The 27560-nt window shown below is 37.4% G+C and overlaps 1 protein-coding gene and 1 non-coding gene across 13 annotated transcripts in view; both read right to left on the bottom strand.

Annotated features, from left to right (window-relative positions):
- CSNK1G1 (casein kinase 1 gamma 1) overlaps window positions 1-27560 on the bottom strand; it is a 174780-nt gene that overhangs the window by 86420 nt on the left and 60800 nt on the right. For all 12 annotated transcript variants that reach the window (XR_008417065.1, XM_053888967.1, XM_053888968.1 and 9 more), the window contains exon 2: window positions 19216-19612. Coding sequence is in view for 11 of the 12 variants with exons in the window: in XM_053888967.1 (XP_053744942.1) it covers window positions 19216-19396 (181 nt within the window). In the remaining variant the exon portion in view is untranslated. The remainder of the gene's footprint in view (window positions 1-19215; window positions 19613-27560) is intronic.
- On the bottom strand, window positions 10172-10361 carry LOC128773265 (U2 spliceosomal RNA). The gene has a single exon (XR_008417542.1). It is a non-coding gene; the product is annotated as a U2 spliceosomal RNA (small nuclear RNA).

Raw genomic sequence — 27560 nt, 5'->3', positions numbered from 1 at the left:
TCACACCAGGTACAATTCTGCATAAAGATTTTTCAGGATAGCCCTTCCTGGCACAGTATAAGCATTATTATTGTGACCCCAAATCAATTCTGGCACAAGGCTGACCCTAAGAACTTAGTATTACTTAGAGAAAAACAGTCAATTTCAAATTGTAAGTATGTTTAGGAGTCTTTCTGAATTAGACACACCCTCCCGGCAGTTTTTACAATGAGAATTCCTATGGGAGGCAGGGGTACCAAAATTCATCCCTCACTCATTTAAAGTATAACATGCCATTAGTGTCGAAGATAACTGAATCTTTGAAGTATATGTGTGAAGTAACAGATCTTTAATTCAATAGATACAACATTTAAAGTGAAGTATGGTAGTGGTAGAAATGTAATAGAGTAACCAACCTAGATTCTGATCTGTGAGCAAGAAAAGAGAGAAGGCAATTCAGGAGTTCTCAGGAAATAAATTCTTTTCTTTTTATCTTCCCTCTATGTCCTTCCCCCAAGAGTCTTAAAAAATGAGTAGGATTTTAAATAGTTGAAGAAGAGGAGGGGCGCCTGGGTGGCTTAGTCAGTTGGGCGTCTGACTTCAGCTCAGGTCATGATCTCACAGTTTCTGAGTTCGAGCCCCGCGTCAGGCTCTGTGCTGACAGCTTGGGGCCTGGAGCCTGCTTTGGATTCTGTGTCTCCCCCTCTCTCTGCCCCTCCCCTGCTCATGCTGTGTCTCTGTCTTTCAATAATGAATAAATGTTAAAAAAAAAAAATTTAAATAGTTGAAGAAGCGGAAAAGGCATCCCAAAGCGAAGATGTATGAACAAACAAAAAAGTGACAAACTAGATGGCACAGTCTAAGAATGATAGGTGGTCTGGGAGTAGGCGGACCGTAAGTTGCATTGTGAGGATCAGGAAGTGGTAGGGACAGACAAAGAGGGGTTAGGGTAGAAACAGGGCTAGAAAAGCAAGACTCAGTATACATGAGAAAAGTCCTCAATGCCACTTAAAGTTTAAAACAAAGTTTTTGAGTAGGATAGTGACATGATCAAACCTGTGTTTTGAATAACCACTTGTGAGGAAACATAAATGACCAATTAAAAAAATAAAAGACCAGAGGTAGGGGTAAGCATTTGAACATTGATTACCCATAATATGCAGATATCAGACATCTAAGATGAGTAACACTCAGTTCTCACCCTGCAGAGACTATAATCTAGCTCCTCACACAGGGCCTTGTACAGATGGCACACAAGTTTATTGAATTAATCACATAATGTGATGAGAGTTAAAAGAGAAATATGAACAAGTCCATAGAGGAGCCTGGATGAGGGAGTATAAAGCATCTGGCCACAAGTGGCACTCACAGTAAGTCTCAGAAGGACAGAGGAGAGAATAAAGGGTATTTCATAGTACATAAAAAATACTAATGTGAATAGTGAGATGGAAACATGATAGAAAATGCACAGAATCTGGTATACTGCATGTGGACCGACATGAATGGAGCACAAAATAAATGGAGAAAAATGGTGAGAAGTCAAGTCAGAAAGATCCAATAGGGACAGAGTGTGAATCACCTTGAATGCTACCTTCTTACCCTAGGGTATGCACAACCAAACATATGTGGAGATGTGCCAGGGCATAAGCTATACAAATAAGGCACGCTTTTCCTAGATCCTCACTTTCCTTTGAAGATTTGGGAAAAATCTTTTTTATAGTAAAACAAACTTTTTATATTATAGAAATTGCACAGATTTCTTTTGAAGAAAAAAAAAGGTAAGAGTTTAAAGAAATCCCAGGCACTTACAGATCTGCTTCTTCCAGAGTCCAGGGCGGGGATTGGGGGTGGCGGGGGAGGTCTCACCAATCAGCGGGTAAGCTTTTTCTCATTTTCCCCATTGGGCAGCCCAGGTTTCACAGTGTGTTTCGCTTTCTACAGTGTGAACCTGCCATCTCCCGTGAGGGTGGTACAGGGTATCTGCCAGGGGATGCCAGGGAGGGAGATGATTTTGCCATCTGACTGCTTCACATATAGACTTGCAGCTAAGCTCTCTGGTTTTACTCCTTCTCCCTACTTCATCCCTACTTTCTGAGCTCCTAGTGTCTCCAATTCTTTAGTTTAACTAGTGTAATTTATGTTACAAACCCCCCTACCCTTTCAATCATCAGCTTGCTCTGGACTGCTAAGTCAATTACCACTTAACTATCTACTCTCCAGCTTCAAAAATTTTATTAACATTTCTCACTTGTTTTCCTCTTCTCTCTCACTTTGTGTGTGTGTGTGTGTGTGTGTGTGTGTGTGTGTGTGTGTGTGTGTGTGTGTATTTATGCCTTAAAGAGGTCAAGAAGAATGTTCAACTCATCTTTTTAGCCCTGGCAACATATACAGTATCTGGTATGTAATGGGTAACAGATGCTTGCTGCAGTGAAAACAAATTCATTTAACATTCAGGAGGTTCTGACAAAGTTCTAGGATAATAAAAAAAGAAGCCTAGGTTATAATCAGATATGGATAATCTTAAATGCATATATAGGAGTTTTGATTTCCTTATTCAGCTTGCTGTGAAACCAACAAAGGTCTCGTGCCACGAGTAAAAGCATAATGGTAAAAATTTTATTTTAAAAATATTAATATGGCCCCAAAGTATAAAATAAAAGAGAGGAGAATACCTAGAAAGAGGAGAGGAGAATACCTAGAAAGAAGATGAAGGGGAAGCTTTGATAGCAGAACATTTAAAGAATAAATGTTCTTTATGTGGTTATGAGCATTCCATGAGTTAGAATATGTGAAAGTACTTTCTAAACTGCAAAATGCTAGATAAATCTAATTTTTATCTACTTCTCTTATTATTGCAGGGTATTACCCAATAACTGCTGGAAGAAAACAACTTAAAAGTATGATTTATAATCAAGGCATTTCAATGAGACAAAACTAATAACCTTTGGAGTACCTGTAAATGTGAAGGAGAAGGAAAAGAGAAGGGTCAAAAAAGTCTTCATCAGTTGAGAACAGAAAGAACCACAAGACGAGGCACTCTGCCACTCTACCATTACGATGCCTCCCTCCAAGTTCCCACTAAACCAAAAAGTAATCTATAATTATGAAATGTTTCTCAGCTTCAACTTTTGTTATCTATATAAAAAGTTGGAGCCCCTGGGTGGCTCAGTTGGCTAAGTGTTCGACTCTTGCTTTCGGCTCAGGGCATGATCTCGCAGTTTGTGGGTTCCAGCCCCAGGTCCGGCTCTGCACTAACAGCAGGAAGTCTGCTTGGAATTCTCTCTCTCTCTCCCCCTCCCCCACTCACGTTCTCTCTCTTAAAATAGATGAATAAAGAATTTTAAAAATATAATCACAGAAACACAAGGAATAAGGAAGCCTATTAAGTTAACACCAAATGTGATAGCTGATACATCACAGAATGCTGACTTGTGTTTGCTTACTTTCTCTGGGGGCACCAAAAGAACTGAACACATGTCACCCTCTTCCAAAGCAATTATCCTTAATCCTAAGAGGCACTGGAGGTAACGAAATAATTCTCTTGTGCTATGCATCACTCAAATGAATTCCTTTGCCAGAGGCATCATGAAGACTGAACAGGCCAACACAAAGTGCAGCCATGTAAAAGGCTAGATAATCACTCAGCCACCATCCTCCTCAGTGATATACTTACTCAAAAATTTTGCTCTGGAAGAATTTAATTACAAAGATAGAGGGTTAAAATCCTGCCCATTTAAAATGAACGACTGCTTCAGCTAAAATCGATTTCTTAAATATATATATTTAAAACATATCAATAACTGTGAGAAAGGCAGGCATTTTAATGGACAGCAAAATGCCACCGATGAGATGGCACGATCCCAAGCACTCAAAGCTTTTAGTATCTGTTGCACAAAATCCACAATGCTTCCCACGCTCACTTCCTGGCTATGAGTTCTTTTATTGTTAATGGAAATGAAACTGCATTACATAGTAGTTTTTGGAGCTTTACGTCTAAACTCAGCCTTTTGAAACAGCAGCCCTGGATGTGATGCTGCCCATAAAACCCACTGCACGAAGACTTCCTATTTTAGTAAGTCACCTACAGAGACAACATTTACTGTAAGCTTCATCAGACACAGCATTATTTCAAAGAACCAGCAGGCCTCAGTTCTCAAGAGTCACACTGATAAAGGAACATACAGCCTCGGGTTCCCAGTTTAGTTAGATCTCCAGCTGTCACATTTTCTGGTCCTAAAGTGAAAGTAGTACATTTATAAATCACTACCTAGAACTTGTAAAAACAAATAAACAAACAAAAAATCCAGCCAAATGAACCTGAGGTATTTTGTGTTAAAAGAAGAAACTGCTTTTTTGTAACTTTCATTGGTTACCATGTCTATTCAGGGCAAAGAGGGCAGGCTGGCCTAGCGCCTCTACTACCCAGAGAACATCTTTTTAAGTAGGTATTATGATTAGGGGTAAGAAGATAACAAATAGAACTATAGCTTTAAAGAAAAGAGCCACAAATCTTTTTCATTTTTACTTAATTCTACTAGTGAACTCATACACTGTGCAGAAATGTTTCCCAAATGGTTAGCAGTTAACAACAAGACTAATTTCTCCTTGTGCTATGTTTCTTGAAGGGATTACTTATCAATATTAGTAGTATATTATTAAAAAATTAAATCTTGCTCAACAACACCGGTAATGTTATAGAACATGTTTACTGTTAATATGCAAAAACAGGTCTTATTTATTTATTTATAAACATGTCTATTTTAGGCAATGTTTGTTAAAATGTTTTCTCAAGTGCAGGACGTGATCCACTAGTGAAGTGTGAAATAAATAAATACAAGGGGTCCTGACCAACATGTTTTAAAAAAAAAATAGTGTAAAATAAAAAATACAGTATACCACTCTTAGCATGGTTATTATTTCATTAAATGTCTGCTTCAGATATATACACATATTAAATTGTGTATGCAGTGGATCATAGCGTATTTGTTTTAGTGTGTCATGGTCAAAAAACAAAAGCCACTAATAAAAACCTGGGCGTACCTGGGTGGCTTAATTGGTGGAGTGAACTCAACCCAAAACGGTAATAAGATACCATGGGAGAAACCTAACCAAAGAGGTAAAAGACTTGTATTCTGAAAAGGGTAAAACACTTACGAAAAAAATTGATGACACAAAGAATTGGAAAGACATTCCATGCTCATGAACTGGAAGAACAAATACTGTTAAAGTGTCTATACTCCCCAAAGCAATCTACACATTTAATGCAATCCCTATCATTTTTTTTTGGAGCATTTTTTGGAGAACTAGAACAATCAATCACAAAATTTGTGTGGAACCACAAGAGATCCCAAATAGCCGAAACGACTTTGAAAAAGAAAAGCAAAGAAGCATCACAATTCTGGATTTCAAGTTACATTACAAAGCTATAGTTATCAAACAGTATGTTACTAGCACAAAAATAGACACAGAGATCAAAGAAACAGAACAGAAAACCCAAAAAGGGGACACAACTATCTGGTCAATTAATCTTCAACAAAGCTGGAAAGAATACCCAATGGGAAAAAAACAGTCTCTTCAACAAATGGTGCTGGGAAAACTGGACAGCTATATGCAGAAGAATGAAATTGGACCACTTTCTTTTCTTTTTTATTACTTAAAAAAAATTTTTTTAACATTTATTCATATTTGAGAGTGAGAGAGACAGAGCATGAGTGGGGGAGGGGCAGAGAGAGCAGGAGACACAGAAACAGAAGCAGGCTCCAGGCTCTGAGCTGCCAGCACAGAGCCCTACATGGGACTCAAACTCACGAACCTGTGAGATCATGACCTGAGCCGAAGTCGGACGTCCAACCAACTGAGCCACCCAGGCACCCCTGGACCACTTTCTTATACCATACACATAAATAAATTCAAAATGGATGAAAGACCTAAATGTGAGACTTGTAACCATAAAAATCCTAGAGGAGAACATATAGGCAGTAACCTCTTTGACATGGGTCATAGCAAATTCTTTCTAGATGTGTCTTGGGAGGCAAGAACAAACTACTGGGACCTTCATCAAAATAAAATGCTTCTGCAGAGTGAAGGAAACAATCAATAAAACTAAAAGGCAACCTATGGGACGGGAGAAGATATCTGCAAATGACTTATCTGATAAAGGTTTAATATCCAAAATCTATAAAGAACTTATCAAACTCAACACCCCAAAAAAACAAAAACTCAGTTAAGAAATGTGCAGAAGATGGGGTCCCTGGGTGGCTCAAGTGGTTAAGCATCTGATTCTTGATCTCAACTCAGGCCATGATCTCACAGTTCGTGAGTTCGAGTCCCATGTTGGGCTTTTCCCAGACAGTGTGGTGCCTGCTGGGGATTCTATCTCTCTTTCTCTCTCCTCTCCATCTGTGACCCTCCCCTGCTTGTGCTTACTCTCGGAGGTTCTCTAATAAATAGACTTAAAAAAAAAAAAAAGAAAAAGAAATGGGCAGAAGATACGAATAGACATTTTCCCAAAGAAGACATACATGCTCGGGGCGCCTGGGTGGCTCGGTCGGTTAAGCGTCCGACTTTGGCTCAGGTCATGATCTCGCAGTCCTTGAGTTCGAGCCCCACGTCAGGCTCTGTGCTGACTGCTCAGAGCCTGGAGGCTGTTTCAGATTCTGTGCCTCCCTCTCTCTCTGCCCCTCCCCTGTTCATGCTCTGTCTCTTTCTGTCTCAAAAATAAATAAACGTTAAAAAAAAAAATTAAAAAAAAAAAAAAGAAGACATACATGCTCAACATTGCACACCATCAGGTAAATGCAAATCAAAACTCCAATGAGGTGGTACCTCACACCTGTCAGAATGGCTAAACTCAACAATACAAAGACATACATGCTCAACATTGCACACCATCAGGTAAATGCAAATCAAAACTCCAATGAGGTGGTACCTCACACCTGTCAGAATGGCTAAACTCAACAATACAAGAAACAACCAGTGCGGGTGAGGATAGGGAGAAAGGGGAACCCTCTTGCACTGTTGGTGGGAATGCAAACTGGTGCAGCCACTCTGGAGAACAGTATGGAGGTTCCTCAAAAAGTTAAAAACAGGGGCGCCTGGATGGCTTAGCGAGTTAAGCATCTGACTCTTGATTTCAGTTCAGGTCATGATCTCACAATTGTAGGACCCATATTGGGCTCCACACCACACTCAGTATGGAGCCTGGTAAGATTCTCTCTCTCCTTCTGCCTGTCCTGTGCTCCCATGCACACTCTCTCTCTCTCTCTCTCTCAAAAAAAAAAAAAAAAAAAAAAGTTAAAAATAGAACTACCTTACAATCCAGCAATTGCACTACTAGGTTCTTAATCCAAACAATACAAAAATACTAATTCAAAGAGATATATGTACCCTGATGTTTACAGCAGCATTATCTACCACAGCCAAATTATGGAAACAGCCCAAGTGTCCACTGACTGATGAATGGATAAAGATGTGGTATGTGTCTGTGCACACACATTCGCACACACACACAATGGATTATTACTCAGCCATTAAAAAAGAATGAAATCTTGTCATTTGCAATGACACAGATGGAGCTAGAGAGTATTATGCTAAGTGAAATAAATCAGTCAGAGAAAGACAAGTACCATATTACTTCATTCATATGTAGGATTTAAGAAACAAATGAACAAATGGGGTAAAAAAGAGGGAGGCAAACCAAGAATCAAACTTTTTTTGTTAATTTTAGAGAGACAGTGAGAGAGAGTGAGCATGACTGGGGAAGAGGACAAGAGGGGGAGAGAAAGAAAAGGAATGAGAATTTCAAGCAAGCTCCACACCCACTGTGGAATAGAGGCTTGACACAGGGCTCAATCCCATGACCCTGAGATCATGACCTAAGCCGAAATCAAGAGTTGGACACTCAACTGACAGAGCCACCCAAGTGTCCCCCCCTCACTTTTTTTTTTGAAAGACTCTTAACTAGAGAACAAATTGTTGGTTACCAGAGGGGAGGTGGGTGGGTAGGGATGGGTAAAATAGGTGATGAGGATTAAGGAGAGCACTTGCTGTGATGAGCATATGGAAGTGTTTAAATCACTATATTGTAACCTGAAACTAATAATGTACTGTATGCTAACAAACTGGAATTTAAGTAAAAACTTTAAAAAAACATGCACATGAAAAAAATTTTTAATCAAAACCTTCTGGAAAGCAGTTTCAATGATCTCAATTTGAGTCAGTGATTGGCCTAACTTCATTGACTTTTGATAGTAAGAAAAATGAGGGGTTCTCTAATGGCTCAAAGTCTGGAATAAGGCTTAGTAGGGTGAGATAAAAGGGTGGGACGGTATTTATAAATGGGATCAAAGAAAGACCCATATATCCCGTTTCAAGAAGGGGAGCCTATGAAGTACTTACAGAGGCCTCTGCTTTACTAAGCAAATGAGTAAAACTTTCTATATCAGAGTGGTGAGAAAAAAAAATTGGAATGAATCACTCCAGAAAGCATGATATTCTGCAGCAGAAAAATACTAAAGTACTTTATTTTTTGAATTTAATTATTATGTAAAGTTTTAAAGTTTTATAATGATTACCCCATGTAACCTCACCCAATTTCAATAACTAAATTATTTTGAAGCAAATCCCAGGTATTATATTTTACTAAAAAATATTTCATTAAAGAGGCGCCTGGGTGGCTCAGTCAGTTAAGCATCCGACTTCAGCTCATGTCATGATCTCATGGTTCGTGAGTTCGAGCCCTGGGTCAGGATCTGTGCTGAAACCTCAGTGCCTGGAGCCTGCTTCAGATCATGTGTCTGTCTGTCTCTCTCGCTGCCCCTCCCCCACTCATGCTCTGTCTCTCTCTCAAAAATAAACATTAAAAAAACTTTTTTATTAAAAAAAATTTCATTATGAATCTCTAATAGATGTGAAGTACTTTTTCAGAACAGGCAGATGACTTGGTATTTGAAGACTTCTGCAATATAAATGTGGCAAATCAGAAGACCAAATGGAGATCCATGGACAAGGAGAAGGCTATACCAGTCAGACATTCAAGCCACTCAGGAAGAAAAGTCTACTTGGTCCTTTCAACAGTAAAAGGATTGAAAGTGAAAAAATACAACTATGAAAAGAGTTCAAAGTGATTCTAGAAGCAAGTGATTCTAGAAAAACTAAAACCATGGATTGTCAATTATTTGAATTTGATCATCAGCTGAAACAGTCTAATATGTTATTAATATTTGTTCTTTTGTTGTTTGTGCTTTTGTTCTTAACTAGGAATCCACTGTCAAATCTGAGGGTGTGAAGATTTAGACTTATCGTCTAAGAGATTTATAGTTTGGGCTCTTACATTTAGTTCTTTGATCCACTTTGGATTAATTTTTGAATATGGTATGAGGTCCAGGTTCAAATCAAATCCTTTGTATGTGAGTATCCAGTTGTCCTAAGAGCATTTATTGAAAAAATATAGTTCTCCATTGAATGGTCTTGGCATACTGGTCAAAAAGCAATGGATCACAGATGATTCTCAATCTATTATGTCTATTATAATGCCAGTACCACTGGCATTAGATCACTGTTGCTTTGTAATAAGTTTTGAAATAAAAAAGTGTGAGTCATTCAACTTTATTCTTGTTTTTCAATACTGTTTTGGCTCTTCTGGGCACCTTGCAACTACATATGAATTTTACAATCAGCCTGTCAATTTCTACAAAGAAGCCCAGCTAGAATTCTGACAGGGATTGTGTTAAATCTGTAGATCAGTTTGGGGAGTACTACCATCTTAACAATATTAAGTTTGATCCCTAAATATGAAGGTCTTTCCATGTATTTAGGTCTTTAATTTCTTTTAACATTTTATAGTTTTCAGAGTATAAATTTTACACTCATTTTGTTAAATTTATTCTATTTTGATAGTACTGTAAACAGAATTGTTTTAACTTTGTTTTCAGGTTAAACATAGATGCTTTTGTTTAATAACAATTTGGACCTCTTCTCTCATGATCCATTCCCAGAAGGATATTATGTCTTTTAATTAGAAAAGACTGAGCCACCCAGGCACCCTAAGTATCAGTAATTTTTAATTCTGACCGAAGGGGCATGGGGATGTACATTAAAGTGCTCTCATAGCTCAGTTGTGAACAATATATTCACAACCATACAACTATAAATGTAAAAAAACCCGGTGTGTGTGTGTGTGCTTTAGCCCCAGAGGGGGTGCACCATTCTTGGAGGTACTGTAATACCACGTTGATGCACAGAGTGAATGGGGCAAGCACCTATTCCATCTCCCTGCTCTAAAAAACATTTAACTTACTGTCCTCGGATACAGGACATACCAGATATTAAACTAATAAGAACAGATACTATACTTGATCTTAGCCAAGAGGCCAAGAAGTAACTGTGTAGAAAAATGGTTTAACAAAGTATATGATGTAAGTATACAGGGAGAACATGGGGGAGTGACTGGGATGGTGTACACAAGAAAAATGAAAAACCATATTCAATAACACTTAAAAAAAGGAAGCATCTAGAGGACATGGTTAAAAGAGTGGAAATGCTTGTCTGTAGAGATCAGGACTTTAATACCTATGCCATATGGTTATTTTCATTAAAATTATTATAGGGCACCTGGGTGGTTCAGTCATTTAAGCATCTGACTTCAGCTCCGGACATGATCTCACAGTTGGTGAGTTCAAGACCCACATCAGATCCTCTGTCCCCCTCTATCTCTACCCCTCTCTCACACTATCTCAAAAACAGACAAACATTAAAAAAATTAAATTATAAAAGGGTGTTGGCTGACTGTCAGTAAAGCATGCGACTCTTGACCTCAGAGTTGTGAGTTCAAGCCCCACACTGGGTATAGAGATTACTTAAAAAATAAAGTTAAAATAAAAAATTAAATTATAAAAAATAGATTATCTAGGGGCACCTGTGCAGCTCAGTCAGGTTGAGCATCTGACTTCAGCTCAGGTCATCATCTCACAGTTCATGAGTTCAAGCCCCACATCAGGCTCACTGCCATCAGCACAGAGTCTACTTCAGAGTCCACTTCAGATCCTGTCCCTCTCTCTCTGCCCCTCCCCTGCTTGTACTCTCTCAAAAATAAATAAAACACTAAATAAATAAGTAAGTAAGTAAGTAAGTATCTATAAGCATTCTCTTGCCCTAGTAACCCCAACTCAGGAAAAAACTGGATTAACCTAGACTTTTTGGAAAAGTACAAGTTCAGGCAGTTTTCTCCTTAGGATGCATGATGACATCATGTAAATATGGATTCTAAACTCTCCTCATAATAAATCCCAAATCATCTTTGCTTCATAGTACTACTCACACAATTCCAGATGGCTTTTAGCAATCCTGGCAATTTCACCATTAAATTCTCCTGATAAACTAGCCAAGATACCAATGCATAATCCTGCAAGAATCTTATCTGTGACACTCTAAAATTACCATATTAATGTGATACGGACTGTGTCAGCGAATGTGGTTAAAGGGCTAAATGGGTGATGGGTACTAAGGAGGGCACTTGCTTGATGAGCACTGGGTATAATATATGCAATGAATCATTAAATTCTACTCAGGAAACCAATACTACAACTATATGTTAACTAAATTTAAATACAAACTTAAAAAAATGAAAAAATAAAAATAAATAAAGCTTAAAAAAATAAATAAAGTGGTTGATTCCTACCAGTTTTTGATAGACTGTGCTGAGAAAAAAAAAAAAAAAAAAATTCTTCCTTAAGCTCTGTTAAAGTGCTTTAACAAACTCCTGGAGTTAAAACCAACAGGATGTAATTCTAAAAGAAATTAAAGCTATGATACTACTAGGAACAAGAATTTTATACTTATTTGTGATTTTTCAAGGAAGTTAAAACACATTATTTCTGCATTCAGAATTTTAATGTTTTTAAATATTTATTTATTTTTGAGAGAGAAAGAGTGGAGGAGGGGCAGAGAGAAGGAGAGAGAGAGAATCCCATGTTGGCTCCACACCTTCAGCAGAAGTCCTACTCAGGGCTCGAACTCACCAACCTAGAGATCACGACCTGAGACAAAACGAAGAGCCAGACACTTAACCGACTGAGCCACCCAGGCACCCCTGGAATCGTAATTTTAAATTAAGTCCCTCCACAACATACTGTAGAAGCAAAACAAAGAATATAATCTATTACACAACTGTTAAGTGGGAACATAAACATCCCTTAGCGAAGTATTTTGTCAGTTTTACAACTTACTTTTAAATGATTCAAACACACACTCTCTCTCACACACACACTCTCTCTCACACACACACACTCTCACACCAATGTTCACAAACATATCCCAAAGATATAAAGCATCTGGAAAAAACATTAACTGGTAAATTGAGGTAATAGTATATTATGGATAATCACCATCCTGGTTTTTTTTACTTTTTAGTAAAATTTTGAAAATCTTCTTCATACAAAGTTGGGAAAAATTAAAACAAAAGTTTAAACAATATGTGTATTATAGGGCACCCGGGTGGCTCAGTCAGTTAAGCATCCTACTCATTTTCAGCTCAGGTCATGGTCTCGCAGTTTCGTGAGTTCAACCCCTGCGTTGGGCTCTGTGCACTGACAGAGGGAGCCTGCTTGGGATTCTCTCCCTGCCCCTCCCCCACTTGCGTTCTGTCTCTCTCAAATTAACGTAAAAAAAATTTTTTTAAATCAAGAATATCTGTATTATGTGTACAAATTAAATGCTCACTATGTACCAACCACTGTCTTAAATGATTATATGCGTTACCTGGATTTTATCTTCACATCTGTTAAATTAGGTATTATTTCTACTCTCATCTTATAGAGGAAAAAAATAAAACCTGGAAAGGCAATATGACTTCAGGACTCTTACTTTTAAGAAAGAAAGTAATGACACGACTTCTAAACTTGTTTTAGTTTGTTCCATCCAAAGACCCTATAAATTTGCAAATATACAGGAAAACCTTAACAATGTTGTAAAAGCACCTTATAATCAGTGTTAATGTTTCATTGCTTGGCATGGTTTTTGGCTGATACAGACTTTGTTCTCTTTGTTCAAATGATAAGATTTACTAGAAACTATGAATAAAAAAGTAACATTTGATTTTACAAAGCCTTCACTTTCATCTAGAGAATAAACACTTAAATTTTATCTTAAGCCTATATTCTTTCAGATGAATGATATTCAAAAAATTTTAATGGAGAATAGTATCTTTCAAATAAAATCTTACTGAAAACTTAATATATAGGTGACAGAATCCTGTCTCCTCACTCTTCCTTTCTCATTTCCTCACAGTGCAAAATAAAGGCTCTGAGACTTTGTGGGACACAATATGAAACCAAGTGCTTTAGAATCTGTAAACTGTTAATGATCACAACTGCCAAACACAGAACTCGCTGGTAAAAGCTGAAATTACAAATTCCAATTTAAGTTCATTAGTGATAGGTAAGAAAACAACAATATGCAGAGAAGTTTTCATGTACACCCTACTTGAGACACAGAAGTAAGTATCTTATTTTAGAAGTCAGGGAGGAGTGTGTCAAAGGATAAGCTGCTACCCTTAGCCAATTTACCTTCTGTGCTAACACACTTTAGCGATTTCATCAGATAACAAAGACGAAAAAGAGCAAAAAAAATCAATTCTTTATGCTTCCATTTTTTTATTTGCAAGTAAAACGATTTTCTAACAATGTTCTACTTCACAAGGGTAATATGAAGATTATTAAAATTATATGCAAGATTGTAGAGTCTCAGGGGTCTGCCATAAATATAAGTACATACCCATTAGAATGTAAAAGAAATATCATCTCCTTATTCTTGCAACTAAAGAAAAACAAGCCATTATTACTAGACTACATTAAATGTAGACAACACTTTCTTAATTCTGGAGGAACAGAATCATTTAAATCTTAATGTTTACATGATTCTTTCCAGACCAGGTTCAGCAGAATACTCAAAACTTTAAAAAAAAAAAAAAAGTCCTCAAATTAGCCTCCATGTTTCTCATTTAATAAAAAAACAACTTGCAGATCTGTGTCTACTCCATCATGTCCTCCTAGCTTTTATTCACAATCATTCTTCATCAATCTTCCTTTCTTGAATCTTCAAAATTCCCTTATCTACTAAGGCAATCAATGTACACATATAAGACTCCATAGAAATCTTTCCATTGAGAAGCAGACAAAGGCCACGAAGAAGTAACTCTTAAAAAAAGAAATATAAATCAACGTGTGAAGATGTTTAACTTGGGGCATGTGGCTGGCTCAGTTGGTAGAGGATGCAACAGTTGATCTTGGGGTTGTGAGTTGGAGTCCCATGTTAGGGATGGAGCTTACTTAAAAAAGATATTTAATTTTACCCATGAGCCTATACACATTTAACAAGATACCATTTTCCCTTATCAGACTACCATAGATGAAAATATTTTCAATAATTTAGTTCAAGGTTTTTGAAGGGGTAGAGAAAGAACCATTTAAGCACACACATGCACAGAGAGGCAGAAAGTAAAGAGAAACCACCTTTCTAGGAGGCAAATTTATAATATGTAATAAAATTGCAAGTATGTATATCCCTTGACTCAGAGTGTACATTTCCAGGATTTATCCTAAGAAAATAATCAGCCAAGTTTGTACTATGAAGATGGGATGTACTACAAGCATCTACAAGGATGTTCAGTATAGTATTATTTATAATATGAAAAAACACAATTTATACATATATATATTGACTAAATAATTACTGAATTAACTACAGACATTAAAAAATGATCTATTTTTTAAATTAGAAGTTCCTGCTATATTAAGTGATAAAAGCAGGTTTATAGTAGTTTGACTGCATTTCCTTTTTAAAAAAAATTTTTTTTTAATGTTTATTTTTGAGAGACAGAGTGCAAGCGGGGGAGGGGCAGAGAGGGTGGGAGACACATAATCCGAGGCAGGTCCCAGGCTCCAAGCCATCAGCAAAGAGCCAGACGTGGGGCTTGAACCCACGAACCCTGAGATCATGACCTGAGCTGAAGTCGGATGCTTCAACGACTGAGCCACCCCAGGCACCTCTTGACTGCATTTCTAAAATATGTCCCGATATACATTTTTAAATTCTAAAAAATTAAATTAATTAAATGAAATTAGAGGCTATCTTTGAGAAACGTGTCAAGAAAAATTAGAAAACTTTGGCAAGAGACATGTTATTTTCTCTTTAAAAATTTTCCTTTAAAAATTTTTTTTGGGGCGCCTGGGGGCTCAGTTGGTTGAGTGTCCGACTTTGGTTCAGGTCATGATCTCACAGCTTGTGAGATCACAGCTTTCTCACAGCTTTCACATTTACTTGGTCTCTCCAAGCTAGCAAACTCAGTGGTATTGGAAACCTTCCCCTCAAATAATTGGTTGGTCAAATCTGGCCTACAGCCTACTTCTGAAATTTCTCCCTCATTCATCCCTTCCTCTCAATCTCACTGTCAGTTGCAGAGCTAAGAGCTAAAGCAGTCCCACCCATTTCTGACTTAGACTCTAAAGGCAAACAAACATTTCTTAAGTACCCATTAAACATTTCTTAAGTACACATTATATGCCATAAACAGTAAAAAGGAGCTAAGAATATAAAGATTAATGAAGCAAAGTACTACCATCAAGCTCATCCGGAGGCAGAGAGATGCAGCAAGATAATACAATGTGACAAGTACTACAACAGAGCAAAATCCACAAGATGTCAATCTCTTTCTTATCTGATCTAATCTTAAAACTACCTGAATTATCTTTCTAGAATACAAACCAGATCCGTCACTCTTCTGTGGTAAAGTCCTTGGTGAGTCTACTCCACTGCCTACAGGATAAAGTCCAAATGTTTTAATACCATCCAAACACTTCACAGTCTGGTCCCAACCCACCTAATGGTACCTATTACTTCTCTTTTACTTCACATCCAATAACTCAGTCATGTACAATTAGTTGCTGCTCTGATAATATTTTGTGCTCCTAATATTGGAGAGCCCTGCTTCCTTGTGCCCACCAGCGGAAATCCTATCCTACTATCAAATAATACTTCCTCTCTGAAACCTTTATTAACCTCTGCCAATGTAGTTTTTATACAATCTATTGAAATACTTATCACTTCACATTTGTTTTTATTTCTACTGCTAAACTGTGAGACAGATTTTTTTGAAAGTGTTTTTTAAGCTTATTTATTTTATTATTTTTTTAATGTTTATTTATTTTTGAGAGAGAGAGAGAGACAGAGCGTGAGCAGGGGAGGGGCAGAGAGGGAGACACAGAATCCGAAGCAGGCTCCAGGCTCCGAGTGGTCTGCACAGAGCTGGATGTGGAGCTTGAACCCACGAACCGTGAGATCATGACCTGAGCTGAAGTCAGACACTTAACCAACTGAGCCACCCAGGTGCCCCTATTTATTTTTGAGAGAGAGAGAGAGAGAGAGAAAGGGAAGGGAAAGGGCAGAAAGAAAGAGGAGGAGAGAGAGAATCACTGTCAGTGCAGAGCCCAAGGCTGGGCTCAAACTCACAAATCTTGAGATCATGACCTCAGGCAAAATCAAGAGTTAGACGCTCAACAAACTGAGCCATCCAGGCACCCTATGAAACTGAGATTCTTAAGGACAGAAACTAATTTTGTTATGCTACCTTACCCAAAGTCTAGAAAGACAATAATTACTCAAGAAATGTTTGTTAAATGGATGATGGGTGGAAACAGATTTGCAGAGAACAAAAATGTACTAATCATTACATTATTTTTTTTCTCTATCTAGAATCCAGAGTTGTACCTAAATCCAGTGGCACTAAGGCTACTACCTACCATCACCCCCACATACCAGGAGCCTGAAGGAGGTCATGTTTTTTCCTCTCTTCCTATTCATCTGGCTATCTATCTATCCAACCCACAAATTAACAACAGTAATACATAAAGAATCCCCACCCTACAAGGGGCTTATATTCAACTAAGGAGAGACAATTAACAGGTAAACAAATACAAATAAATCATATCAGGTAGTGATCCATGTGATGAATAAAATAGTTTGATAGGATAGAATACGGCTAGGAGAGAAATATGCCATTTTAAATGGAGGCCGGGAAGAAATCACTGAAGGTTTCTCTGAGAAGGTAACAAAAGTTGAAGCCTAAAGGATAAGAAGCAACCACCTAAGCAAAATTTGGGGGCAGAATTCTGTAGTAGAAGGAACTCTACGTGAAAAGCTCTGAAGCAGAAATGCATTTGGCTGCTTGAGGGGCCGAGAGACAGTATGGCTAGAGAAAGAAATGAATTTGGAGGAAGAAAGCATGGCCTTGTAGGTGGTAGCCTTGGTGAAGGCCCATCTGCACCTGCCTTGAGTTTGGAATTTCCTAGTTTACATCTTCTGTTGGTCACACAACCTCCTACTTACTAATGTCACAGCAAAAGCACAATGGAAGGGAGTATATAGCATACCCATCCTGTTGTTAGGAAGATGTCAAACGATTCTGGAAGTACCTTTTCTCGTTTCTGTTGATTAAAATATTCCTAGATACAATGTCCTGACAATATGGCCCCAGAGCTAATGAAAACCTGGTAAGCACATAAGACTAAAATCACTTCAAAAGAAAGAAAAGCCTTTCCACTGACTACAAGGCAAGCCAAAATGAGAACTACCAAAATTATCCTAAATTCATGGGAGGAAATAAAACAGAACACTCTACTACTCTGAAATACACATGGGCTACAAATTTATCCTTTTAACTCAGTAAGTGTTTCTAAACCCATGTAAACTTAAAGATCGTACAATACAAATCCAGACTTAAGTAATTAGACAGATTTCTAGTTTTCATTGACTACAGTTTTTCTTCACCTTTAGAGAAATAAAACAATTTTGTGACCTTTTGAGAATGCAAGAATTTATATGCATCATAAACTGCCTCTCAGCAGTAATTCTGTGGATGTTCATGCCACAATCTATTTAATTCCAGCTTACTACTGTGATGTTAGAGCAAAGTCAATCCATTACATAAATGAATATTCAAGAAACTAGGTTCTAAAACAACTCAGTAGTTGCTAGGAACTCAAACAGTGTGAAATTACACATCTTACTCCTATTCTCAGTAGCATCTGCTGGCTTTGCTAACCCGACCATCACTAAATATAAAGAGCCTTCCATTACACTAGTCAGGTCTTAAAATTCCAGGCCGCTGGCCTTCCACTGGTAAAAATAAATTCACTGTCAGCATCCTTAAATTCAATTCTGCACCCAGTGATCTGTGGCTAGTGTACTGACTCTTTCCTGAATCTATGGGGGATTATACACAAGATTATTTTTCCTTCTTCTTTTGCAGATTAGTATTAGAGTTAGCAAACAATAATTATCTTATGCTCCCAAACTTCTGTTCCCCCAAGGGCTACAGTCCCTTACAACAGGTCTTCATATTAATCCATACCCAAAACAGCTATGGAGAAAAAGCAAATACTTTAGCCTAAAAGGGGACCTCTTCACATTCTCCACACTGATGTCCAACTTCATGTATTTATATCTTTCATTTTCTCTTCCCAATTTTGCTCAGGGAGAGCCACAGAAAAGTTTCTATGTACCTACTGTATCTTCTTCTCAATTTCTGCTTTATTCTGTTGTTTTTCATTATCTCACTCACATATTCACACCTGAAATTTAAAAATCCATTTCCTCGGTTGGGATATAAAATTGCATAATTTCTCCCTGGAGTTCTAGCTCAATCCTGATGTCAGGATTTCCAGGAAGAAATGCAAACACAGCATCAGTTGGAAAGCCTCTCTCAACAGGATGTATGTCCTTACAGACTGAGTCCGCATGTTACTGAGTAAGAATCTACTCTACTCTTCCCTTATCAGTCTGAATTGAAGCAAGGCCTTACTCCCTTCTCAGAGTGTGGTCCAAGGACCAACAATATCTAGGTGATCTGGAAATCTGTTAAACAGAATTTAGGACTCTACCTCTCAGAACAACTAAATCATAATTTTTATTTTTACTGATATCTGTACGCACATCTCCCTACATCATAAAATCTCAGAACTGGTGGTAAATTTAAGAACCTATCACACACAAACAGAGGGGAACCTTGGATACAACTCTAACTGATAATGACCAGTCCCCTTCACAAATTCTTTATTGCTTATACGAACAGGTCCTCCTTAGGAGAATTTCTCATAAAATCATAAACTTCTTGTCTTGAAACACACAAAAGCTAATTATAGCTGTTGGTGGTTGTGGAAGCGGCCGATATAAACAAGTTCTTACCTAATCTGAGCTCTCCGAAGTTCCCACACCCTATCTTCTTGCCAACCCTGAAGTTGGGTCCCACCATAAGAACCCCAGAGGATGTTGAGGAGCCAGACGGTCGGGTACAGTGTGCACTCCTTTGTGCCATGGGTTTAGTTGTCCGTTGTCTTTCATCCTTCTCTCTACTAGGATGGTCCATGATCCTACACGACAGAGTCTCTGCACAAGTAGCCTCAGTCTGTGTACCTCTCTTCAATACAAAAGTATGTCCAAATAAACTGTAGTCAGAGAAAGGTAAGGAAATCTTTTGGCACCATATTTATGTTTCTAATGTATTTCCAGGAGATGAACAACTGATTCGTTCTCGTAGGACACGTAGTCTCTGGATCTCAAGCATAGGAGGGTATTTTGTAACCTGGGTAAAAATCAAGAAAATATACACTTATAAGTTAAATTTTAAAACAAATCCAGAAAGTTACCACTAATTAGAATGGATCCTATCCAAAAATGAACAAAGTGGATAGCTTCCTGAAATGGGTTTTGATTTTATATCCTCCAACAGTTTAGCCATCTGGACTAGTTATTTATCTGATAACATAAGCTCAGTAGGCTGCAGACCATGGCAGCTAAGGGAACACACAAGTCGTTAATAGAAAATGCTGTCTTCTAGTACTGTACATATGACCCAAAAGAAAGCTGTTTACTCCGTTTTTCATCACTGGGTAACAGAAAGATAGATTAAGCCTAGTTAAATAAACTGAAGACAATTAAAAGCCCTTCCTTTAACTTTGGACAGAACCTGTCAGAAATGAAACTACTTACCGTCCCCCTCCTCCATCCCCACCATTTATCAAGCACTGAGGGCAACAACATAACCCAAAACAAGTTATTGATTGACACAGACTACTTGTGTAAAAGACTTTCCAAAACCCTGGTGGTACTAAGCAGTTCTAGACTAAAGCTTTGTAAAACTCAACTCTTGGTTTACTTTTCACTGCAGACTGAGTATACAGTGACAGAGTCATGAAGCACAACTCCAAAATAAAAATAAAGCTGAGAAACAAAAAAATCTTAAGTAGAATCAATCCCTATCAGAATTCTCCTTTGTTACAATTCAAGACTAAGCCCAAGACAAAAGTTTAAAATGAGATAATTCTGATGCTATTTTTCATAAAACAGGTAATCTTTAACAACAACAACAACAAAAAATTCTGTTATCACCAATCACATACAAAACACATGCTTATGTTTTACTTTCATTAAATATTTTCCTTGAAATTTTAAGGAAAAGGAGAATTAGGACAACTGCTTGGTTGTTACTGCATATATACAATAAAGCAAAATGTCTATACTGCAAGCTTCTCATGGACATCTTTAATTTCTGAGTACAGGGACAGGGACAAACCTGTGAGCTGACGGTACAAATGGGCATATTATCCAAGATAAAATCTATTTACTTCAAACAATTAAAATAAACTGTTTATGTTCATCTTTTTTGTCTGTTTTCCTTGTATTACTAAAAGTGTATTATGACTTTAGGCTTCTACAAAGCTAATCCTCAATAAGATACATTTCTCTGAATTTGGGAAACAATACATCCACATTCAAAATGTACATTCTGTTTAAGACAAAATCAGGGTAATGAGGTCAGCAATTACTGGCTTTCTTACTTAAACAACACTTTGAGTTTATATTTCTCTCATTTTTCTCTTTCTTGCAATTGTATCCAATATCTTCCAATTATCTTTGTTGTTTACCAAAAGTCCCTCCAACAATATCAGTAAGAGAAGGGAAATGAAACTTAAGATGTTTTAGATAGCCCTATCTTAACTGGTGCGAGCATGTGTCTATGTATGAGAAACTGTCAAGCTATTCTTTCTTCCCTTATGTTATAAATTTCTTTGAAGGCAGGAAAAAGATGTGTCTTAGCCTATCCAGGCAATTTTGAGCATTCGACTAACTCCCACATTTTTATAAATTATTACTACTATAATAGCTTCATTTATAAGATTTGGAAAACTGTACTACCACCTTGTCTACTGCTCTTATTTTTCATATGTGTTCACTCTAACAGATGGAGGTTATTTTTGTAACGCTTGTCATTAACTTTCTCCATTGCACTTAAACTCATGAAACATTAGGTGGAGTAATCACATATAGCCCTCAGTAACCATGTATACTTGCATGCATGTATTAGAAAAACATACAGCACTTCCCAGGTTAGAAACCTGCAGAAAGTAAAGATTCGTGTTCAGCTGGGAAAAGGATGTTTTTAACACATGCTTGTACCCCAGAAGAATCACTTTACCTCCCACAAACATGGAAAAAAACTTACATTTAAGATATCAATTTTCTAATCTATCACGGAACATGAGCATGGTCTAATCTATAATTATGAAAGATGAATAATATTTAATACTACTGTTATATGGCACCTCTCATTTTTAAGAAACCAAACTAACTGAACAATTAAATTTTTAAAAATCCTGTTTATTTTTCACTACCCACTGCTCAAAACTAGATTCTACTTCCCAAATACAAACTCTTTAGCTTGTCATTTTTTAATCAGGTTATTTGGTTTTTTGGTGTTGATTTGTGTGAGTTCCTATGTATTTTGGATATTAATCCTTACCAGATATATCACTTGTAAATATCTTCTCTCTAATCCCTTAAATATAAACTCCTTAATTAAATTCTTGTATTAAAAAGTTACTACAGGGCCACTTAGATGGCTCAGTCAGTTAAACACCCAACTCTTCAACTCTTGATCTCATCTTAGGTCTTGATCTCAGGATTGTGAGTTCAAGCCCTGCTTTGGGCTCTGCACTGGGAGTGGAGGCTTCTTAAAAGAAACAAATGTTTTTTTTAATTAGAAAAAAAAAAGTTACTGCATAAACACAAGGTGCATCCATTGTTGGCCCTTACACTAGAATGGCTTCATAACTCTTCTTATTTTAGGCCTGACTCACATCCTATGCCCACTGCGAAATTTTTCATAACCAATTCATCATTAACACTTGGAGCACCCCTGTGTATACAGTGTATACATTTGCCACTCAGTATGCAACAGATTATATTGATATGTACTCTAGTATTCAATTTGATTATAAGCCTTTGAAATTAGGGCTCTTGTCCTATCTCCTTTAGTTTCTTGTATGTAATTGGTACTTAATAAATACTAACAATTATGATGGTCTTGCTCAACAAAAAACAGATTTTTCAACAATATAACCAAATATTTACACAAAATAATACATGTAAATAGAATCCTGATTAACCATAAGAACGTTTAGAATTCATCTAGAAAAGAAGCTAGTATTCTTTCATTTCAATCCATTAGTGTTAAGACAGGCTAGTTAGGATTTCCATTTCACAAAGATATTATTAAATGATTTATTTTTCGTTACTAGCAGATAACATATGAAAAAGTTAGCTCAAGAACCAGGTCAAACAGAACATCCAAGGTAAACATTAAATTATACTTTAACCAGGGTGCCTGGGTGGCTCAGTTGGTTAAGCATCCAACTTTGGCACAGGTCATAATCTCACAGTTTGCATGTTCAAGCCCCACATCAGGCTCTCTGCCGTCATCGCCGAGCCTGCTTCAGATATCGTCTCCCTCTTTCTGACCTTCCCTCTCTCTTTTTCAAAAACAAATAAAAATGAAAATAAAAATTATACCTTAAGTTTGTTTTTATTTAAAAATTTTTTCATGCTTATTTATTTTGAGAGAGTTAGAGAGCAAGTGCAAGTTGGGGAGGGCCAGAGAGAGAGAGGGAGAGAGAGAATCTGAAGCAGGCTCCATGCTGTCAGCATAGAGCCCAATGTGGGGCTTGATCGCATGAACCACAAGATCATGACTTGAGCTGAAATCAATAATCAGATTCCCAACTGACTGAGCCACCCAGGCGCCCCATACCTTAACCTTATTTTTAAAAAATGACTTCCAGGGGCGCCTGGGTGTCTCAGTCGGTGGAGCATCTGACTTCGGCTCAGGTCGTGATCTCACAGTTTGCGAGTTCGAGTCCCATGTGGGGGCTCTGTGCTGGCAGCTTGGAGCCTGGAGCCTGCTTCAGATTCTGTGTCTCCCTCTCTCTCTGCCCCTCCCCCACTCACGCTCTGTCTCTCTCTGTCTCTCAAAAATAAATAAATGTTAAAAAAAAAAAATTTAAAAAAATAAATAAAAAATGACTTCCAAAGATAGCAGTAAAAGACAAACTATATGATTTGTCCTCTTTTTTTTTAACAGTAAAAAAAAGGGGGGAGGGGAATTCCACTTTCTTGCACCATATACAAAATCAACTCAAATCAGATTAAAGATCTAAATGTAAGACCTGAAACCTTAGTTAGAACTCCTAAAAAAGAACCACAGGCAGTAAACTTTTGGATATCAGCCTTAGCAGTATTTTTTTGGATCTGTCTCCTTAAGCAAAGGAAACAAAGTAAAAATAAACTATTGGGACTAAACTAAAAAGCTTCTGCACAGCAAAGGAAACCATCAAAAGAACAAAAAGGCAATTTACTGAATGAGGGAAGATATTTACAAATGATATATCTGGTAAAGGTTAATATCCAAAATATATAAGGAACTCACACAAATCAACACCAAAAACCCAAATAACCTGAATAAAAAATCGACAGAAGGCCTAAATAGACATTTTTCCAAAGACAAAGACATATGAAAAGATGCTCAAATCACTAATCATCAGGGAAATGCAAATCAAAACCACGATGAGATATCAACCTCACACCAGTCAGAATACCTAGTATCAAAAAGACAAGAGGGGCACCTGGGTGGCTCAGTTAAGTTTCTGACTCTTGATTTCAGCTCAGGTCATGATCTTGCAGTTCTTGGGAACAAGCCCTGCTTTGGGCTCTGCACTGACAACTGCAGAGCCTGCTTGGGATTCTCTCTCTCTCCCTCTACCTCTGCCCCTTCCCTGCTTGTGCTCTGTCTCCCTCCGTCTCAAAAATAAATAAACTTAGAAAAAAAAAAAAGACAAGAAATGGGGCATCTGGATGGCTCTGTCAGTAAAGCATGCAACTCTTGATATTGGGGCTCTGAGTTCGAGTCCCATGTTGGGCGTAGAGATTACTTAAAAATAAAATCTTAAAAAAAAAAAAAAAGATAAGAAATAAGTATTGGCAAGAATGTGGAGAAAAAGAAACCCCTCTGCACTGTTGGTGAGAATGTAAATGGACGTAGCAACTCTGAAAAACAGAACGGAGATTCCTAAAAAAAAAAACAGAAATACCATATAACCCAGTAATTCCACTACTGGCTGTTTACCTAAAGAAAACAAAAACACTAATTCAAAAAGATATATGGGGCACCTGGGTGGCTCAGTGGGTTGAGCATCTGACTTCAGCTCAGGTCATGACCTCATAGTTCATGAGTTCAAGCCCTCCATTGGGCTTGCTAATGTCAGCACAGAGCCCTCTTTGGATCTTCCCTCCCTCTCTCAAAAAAAAAAAAGAAAAGATATATGCACTCTTATGTTTACTGCAGCATTATTTACAATAGCCAAGATATGGAAGCAACCTTAGTGTCCATTGATAGATGAGTGAATAAAGATGTGGGGTGTGTGTGTGTGTGTGTGTGTATGCAAATCAAATACTACTCAGCCATTAAAAAGAATGGAATCTTGCCATTTTGTGACATGTATGGACTGAGAAGCTACTTACGTGAAATAAATCAAAGACAATACCATATGATTTCACTTATATGTGGAATCTAAAAAACAAAACAAATGAACAAATGAACAACAAAAAAAAGACTCATAAACCACCAGAGAACAAACTGGTGGTTACCACAGGGGAGGGGGATTAGCAAGATAGGGGAAGAAGATTAAGAGGTACAAAATTCCAGTTATAGGGTAAGTAAGTCACAAGGATAAAAAGTGCAATATAAGGAATGTAGACACTAATATTGTAGTAAGTTTATATGGTGACAGATGGTAACTACACTTATTGTGGTGAGCATTTCATAATGTATATAATTGCTAAACTGCCACGTCATACACCTGAAATAAATGTAGTATTTACTGTATGTCAACTGTATGTAAATAAAAAAGGGGGAAGAGAAATTATATACACGTAATAAGCAGATGTTTCTTTTTCTGGTAAATAAACCACTTAGCAATCACTTGCAATTTATTTATTAGACATGTAAATGTTATGACAAATTTTTAGAGTCATACCAGCAAGTTCCTTTGGAAGCTTAATCTTATAGTTTCTCTGAATTTAAGCATGCCTAATTTAAGAGGAAAGGTATTTTTTAAAGTATAACACTCCAGGGGTACCTGGGGGGCTCAGTTGGTTAAGTGCCGGACTCTTGGTTTCAGCTGAGGTCATGATCTCACGGTTTCCTGAGTCTGAGTCCGCACAGGCTCTGGGCTGACAGTGCGGAGCCTACCTGGGATTCTCTCCCTCTCTCTCTCTGACCCTCCCCGATTTGTGTTTTCTCTCAAAATAAATAAATAAACTTAAAGAAAAAAAAAAACTTTAACATTCCATGTATTCTTTGTAATCAAAAGTTGTAATTCATTTCAGGAACTGGTTTAACCCTTCCCAGAAGGCATCACCCCACCAATTAAGCCTCAGTTAGTGAATACAAACAGATTTATACACACGGCTTTCCTGACTGGGAAATTTTTTTTTTAATTTATTTTTGGGACAGAGAGAGACACAGCATGAACGGGGGAGGGGCAGAGAGAGAGGGAGACACAGAATCGGAAACAGGCTCCAGGCTCCGAGCCATCAGCCCAGAGCCTGACGTGGAGCTCGAACTCATGGACCGCGAGATCGTGACCTGGCTGAAGTCGGACGCTTAACCGACTGCGCCACCCAGGCGCCCCTGACTGGGAAATTTTAAGAGCTCTCTAGTAGATCAAAGAATTATTGCTAATAGTAAAATCAAAAAATCCAATTCATCAAATTGTAGGTAGGGAACTGAGGCCAAATCTGCTGGTTTATGATAAGAGTTGAAGAATATGGCTATCCTCAGCTGTGGTCAGTGAAAAGTTTTCCTTCACAGATTTCTCTAGAAGATATCTTAAAGCATTCTATCACACTGAAATGAGAGAAACTAACGTTTCTAGCAACAACCGTCCTGTGCCAATATACAAAAGAAATCATCCCAAACCAAGAGTTCATCTGGCTCAAAGTCACTCTCTTGTAAGGCAGTAACAGATGCTTTGTGGAAGAGATAGGTATGGTCTTCTTTCATGAATCAAATGCCTAAAGTGAATTTACTGATTTATGTAACAGTATTTTGAGAAGCTGCATGAAGTCTAAAAAACTGGAACCATACTATAAAACCACAAGACAATGTTTAAAGAATTACAGCTGTGACTGTTAAGAGAAAATAAATCACTGAATTACTAGTTGTTATTTCAGATTCTCATATATTGGCACTGTCAAAATGAGGCTTGTAACATACTTAAATTTTAAAGCCAAACACACATGGTCTTTGTTGATAGTCAAGACAAGAGACAGGCATCTCAATCTCTCTTTTCTGAGATAATTTAGGATGAAATTGCTTGGAGGTGAAGGACTGCTGGATCGTATGGTAACTGTATGTTTACTTAAAGAGTCTCTGAAGTGACCAAACCCTTCTGCTGTTCTTTCATCTACCACGTACTAGCTTTGGTGCTAAGGCTTGTGGCCTCTCAGTCACAAGTTTCAGCTTCAGATATCACTTCTCACACCAGTAACCAAAACAGAAAAGAAAGTGCAAAGCAAAAGACTTTCTTGTCATGTATCTTTTTCTTGGTAAGGATGAAAATTCTTCTCAGAGCCCAGAGCAAAATTCCCTTTGTGTCACGTGGCCAAGAGCGCATGCAACGGTATCAAAATTCTCACTGTAAGCTCCTCACATTTAGAACACAGAATAAATTTCAAGAGCAGCATCACACCTAAAGAAGGTATTGACTAACTACTCAGTAAAAATGCTATCTGTATATGTGCATGTGCTTGTATGTGTGTGTGTGCCAAAAGAATGTCAAAACTTACACAACAACAAAAAAAATTAAAAGACAATTTAAGGACAAATCAAAGTCTTATAAGTCATTTTAGCTTAAAAAAAAAAAGACACAGTAAGAACATCACTTTAATTAACCTAACAAATGACCAAAATTGATTTACTTTTTAGCCACATTATTGGAGTGCTATTATTAAAGGGAAGAACAGTGTTTACAGATCCTAATAGTATTACTGTTTCTCTTTTCCACAAATTCCAATTATTAATGTCTCCCAAATGTTTCTCATTCTTACCACCCTATCCCTCACTGCTCCGTCTATTTTCACCTAATGATTATTTTTTCAGTTTTTTAATTTATTTTAATGTTTATTTAGTTTTGAGA

Source organism: Panthera pardus, unplaced genomic scaffold (assembly GCF_024362965.1).
Source record: "Panthera pardus isolate Hobbes unplaced genomic scaffold, ASM2436296v1 HiC_scaffold_24, whole genome shotgun sequence".
NCBI lineage: Eukaryota > Metazoa > Chordata > Mammalia > Carnivora > Felidae > Panthera > Panthera pardus.
Note: the sequence above shows the minus strand (reverse complement) of the source record. Positions and strands in the feature narration are given on the sequence as shown.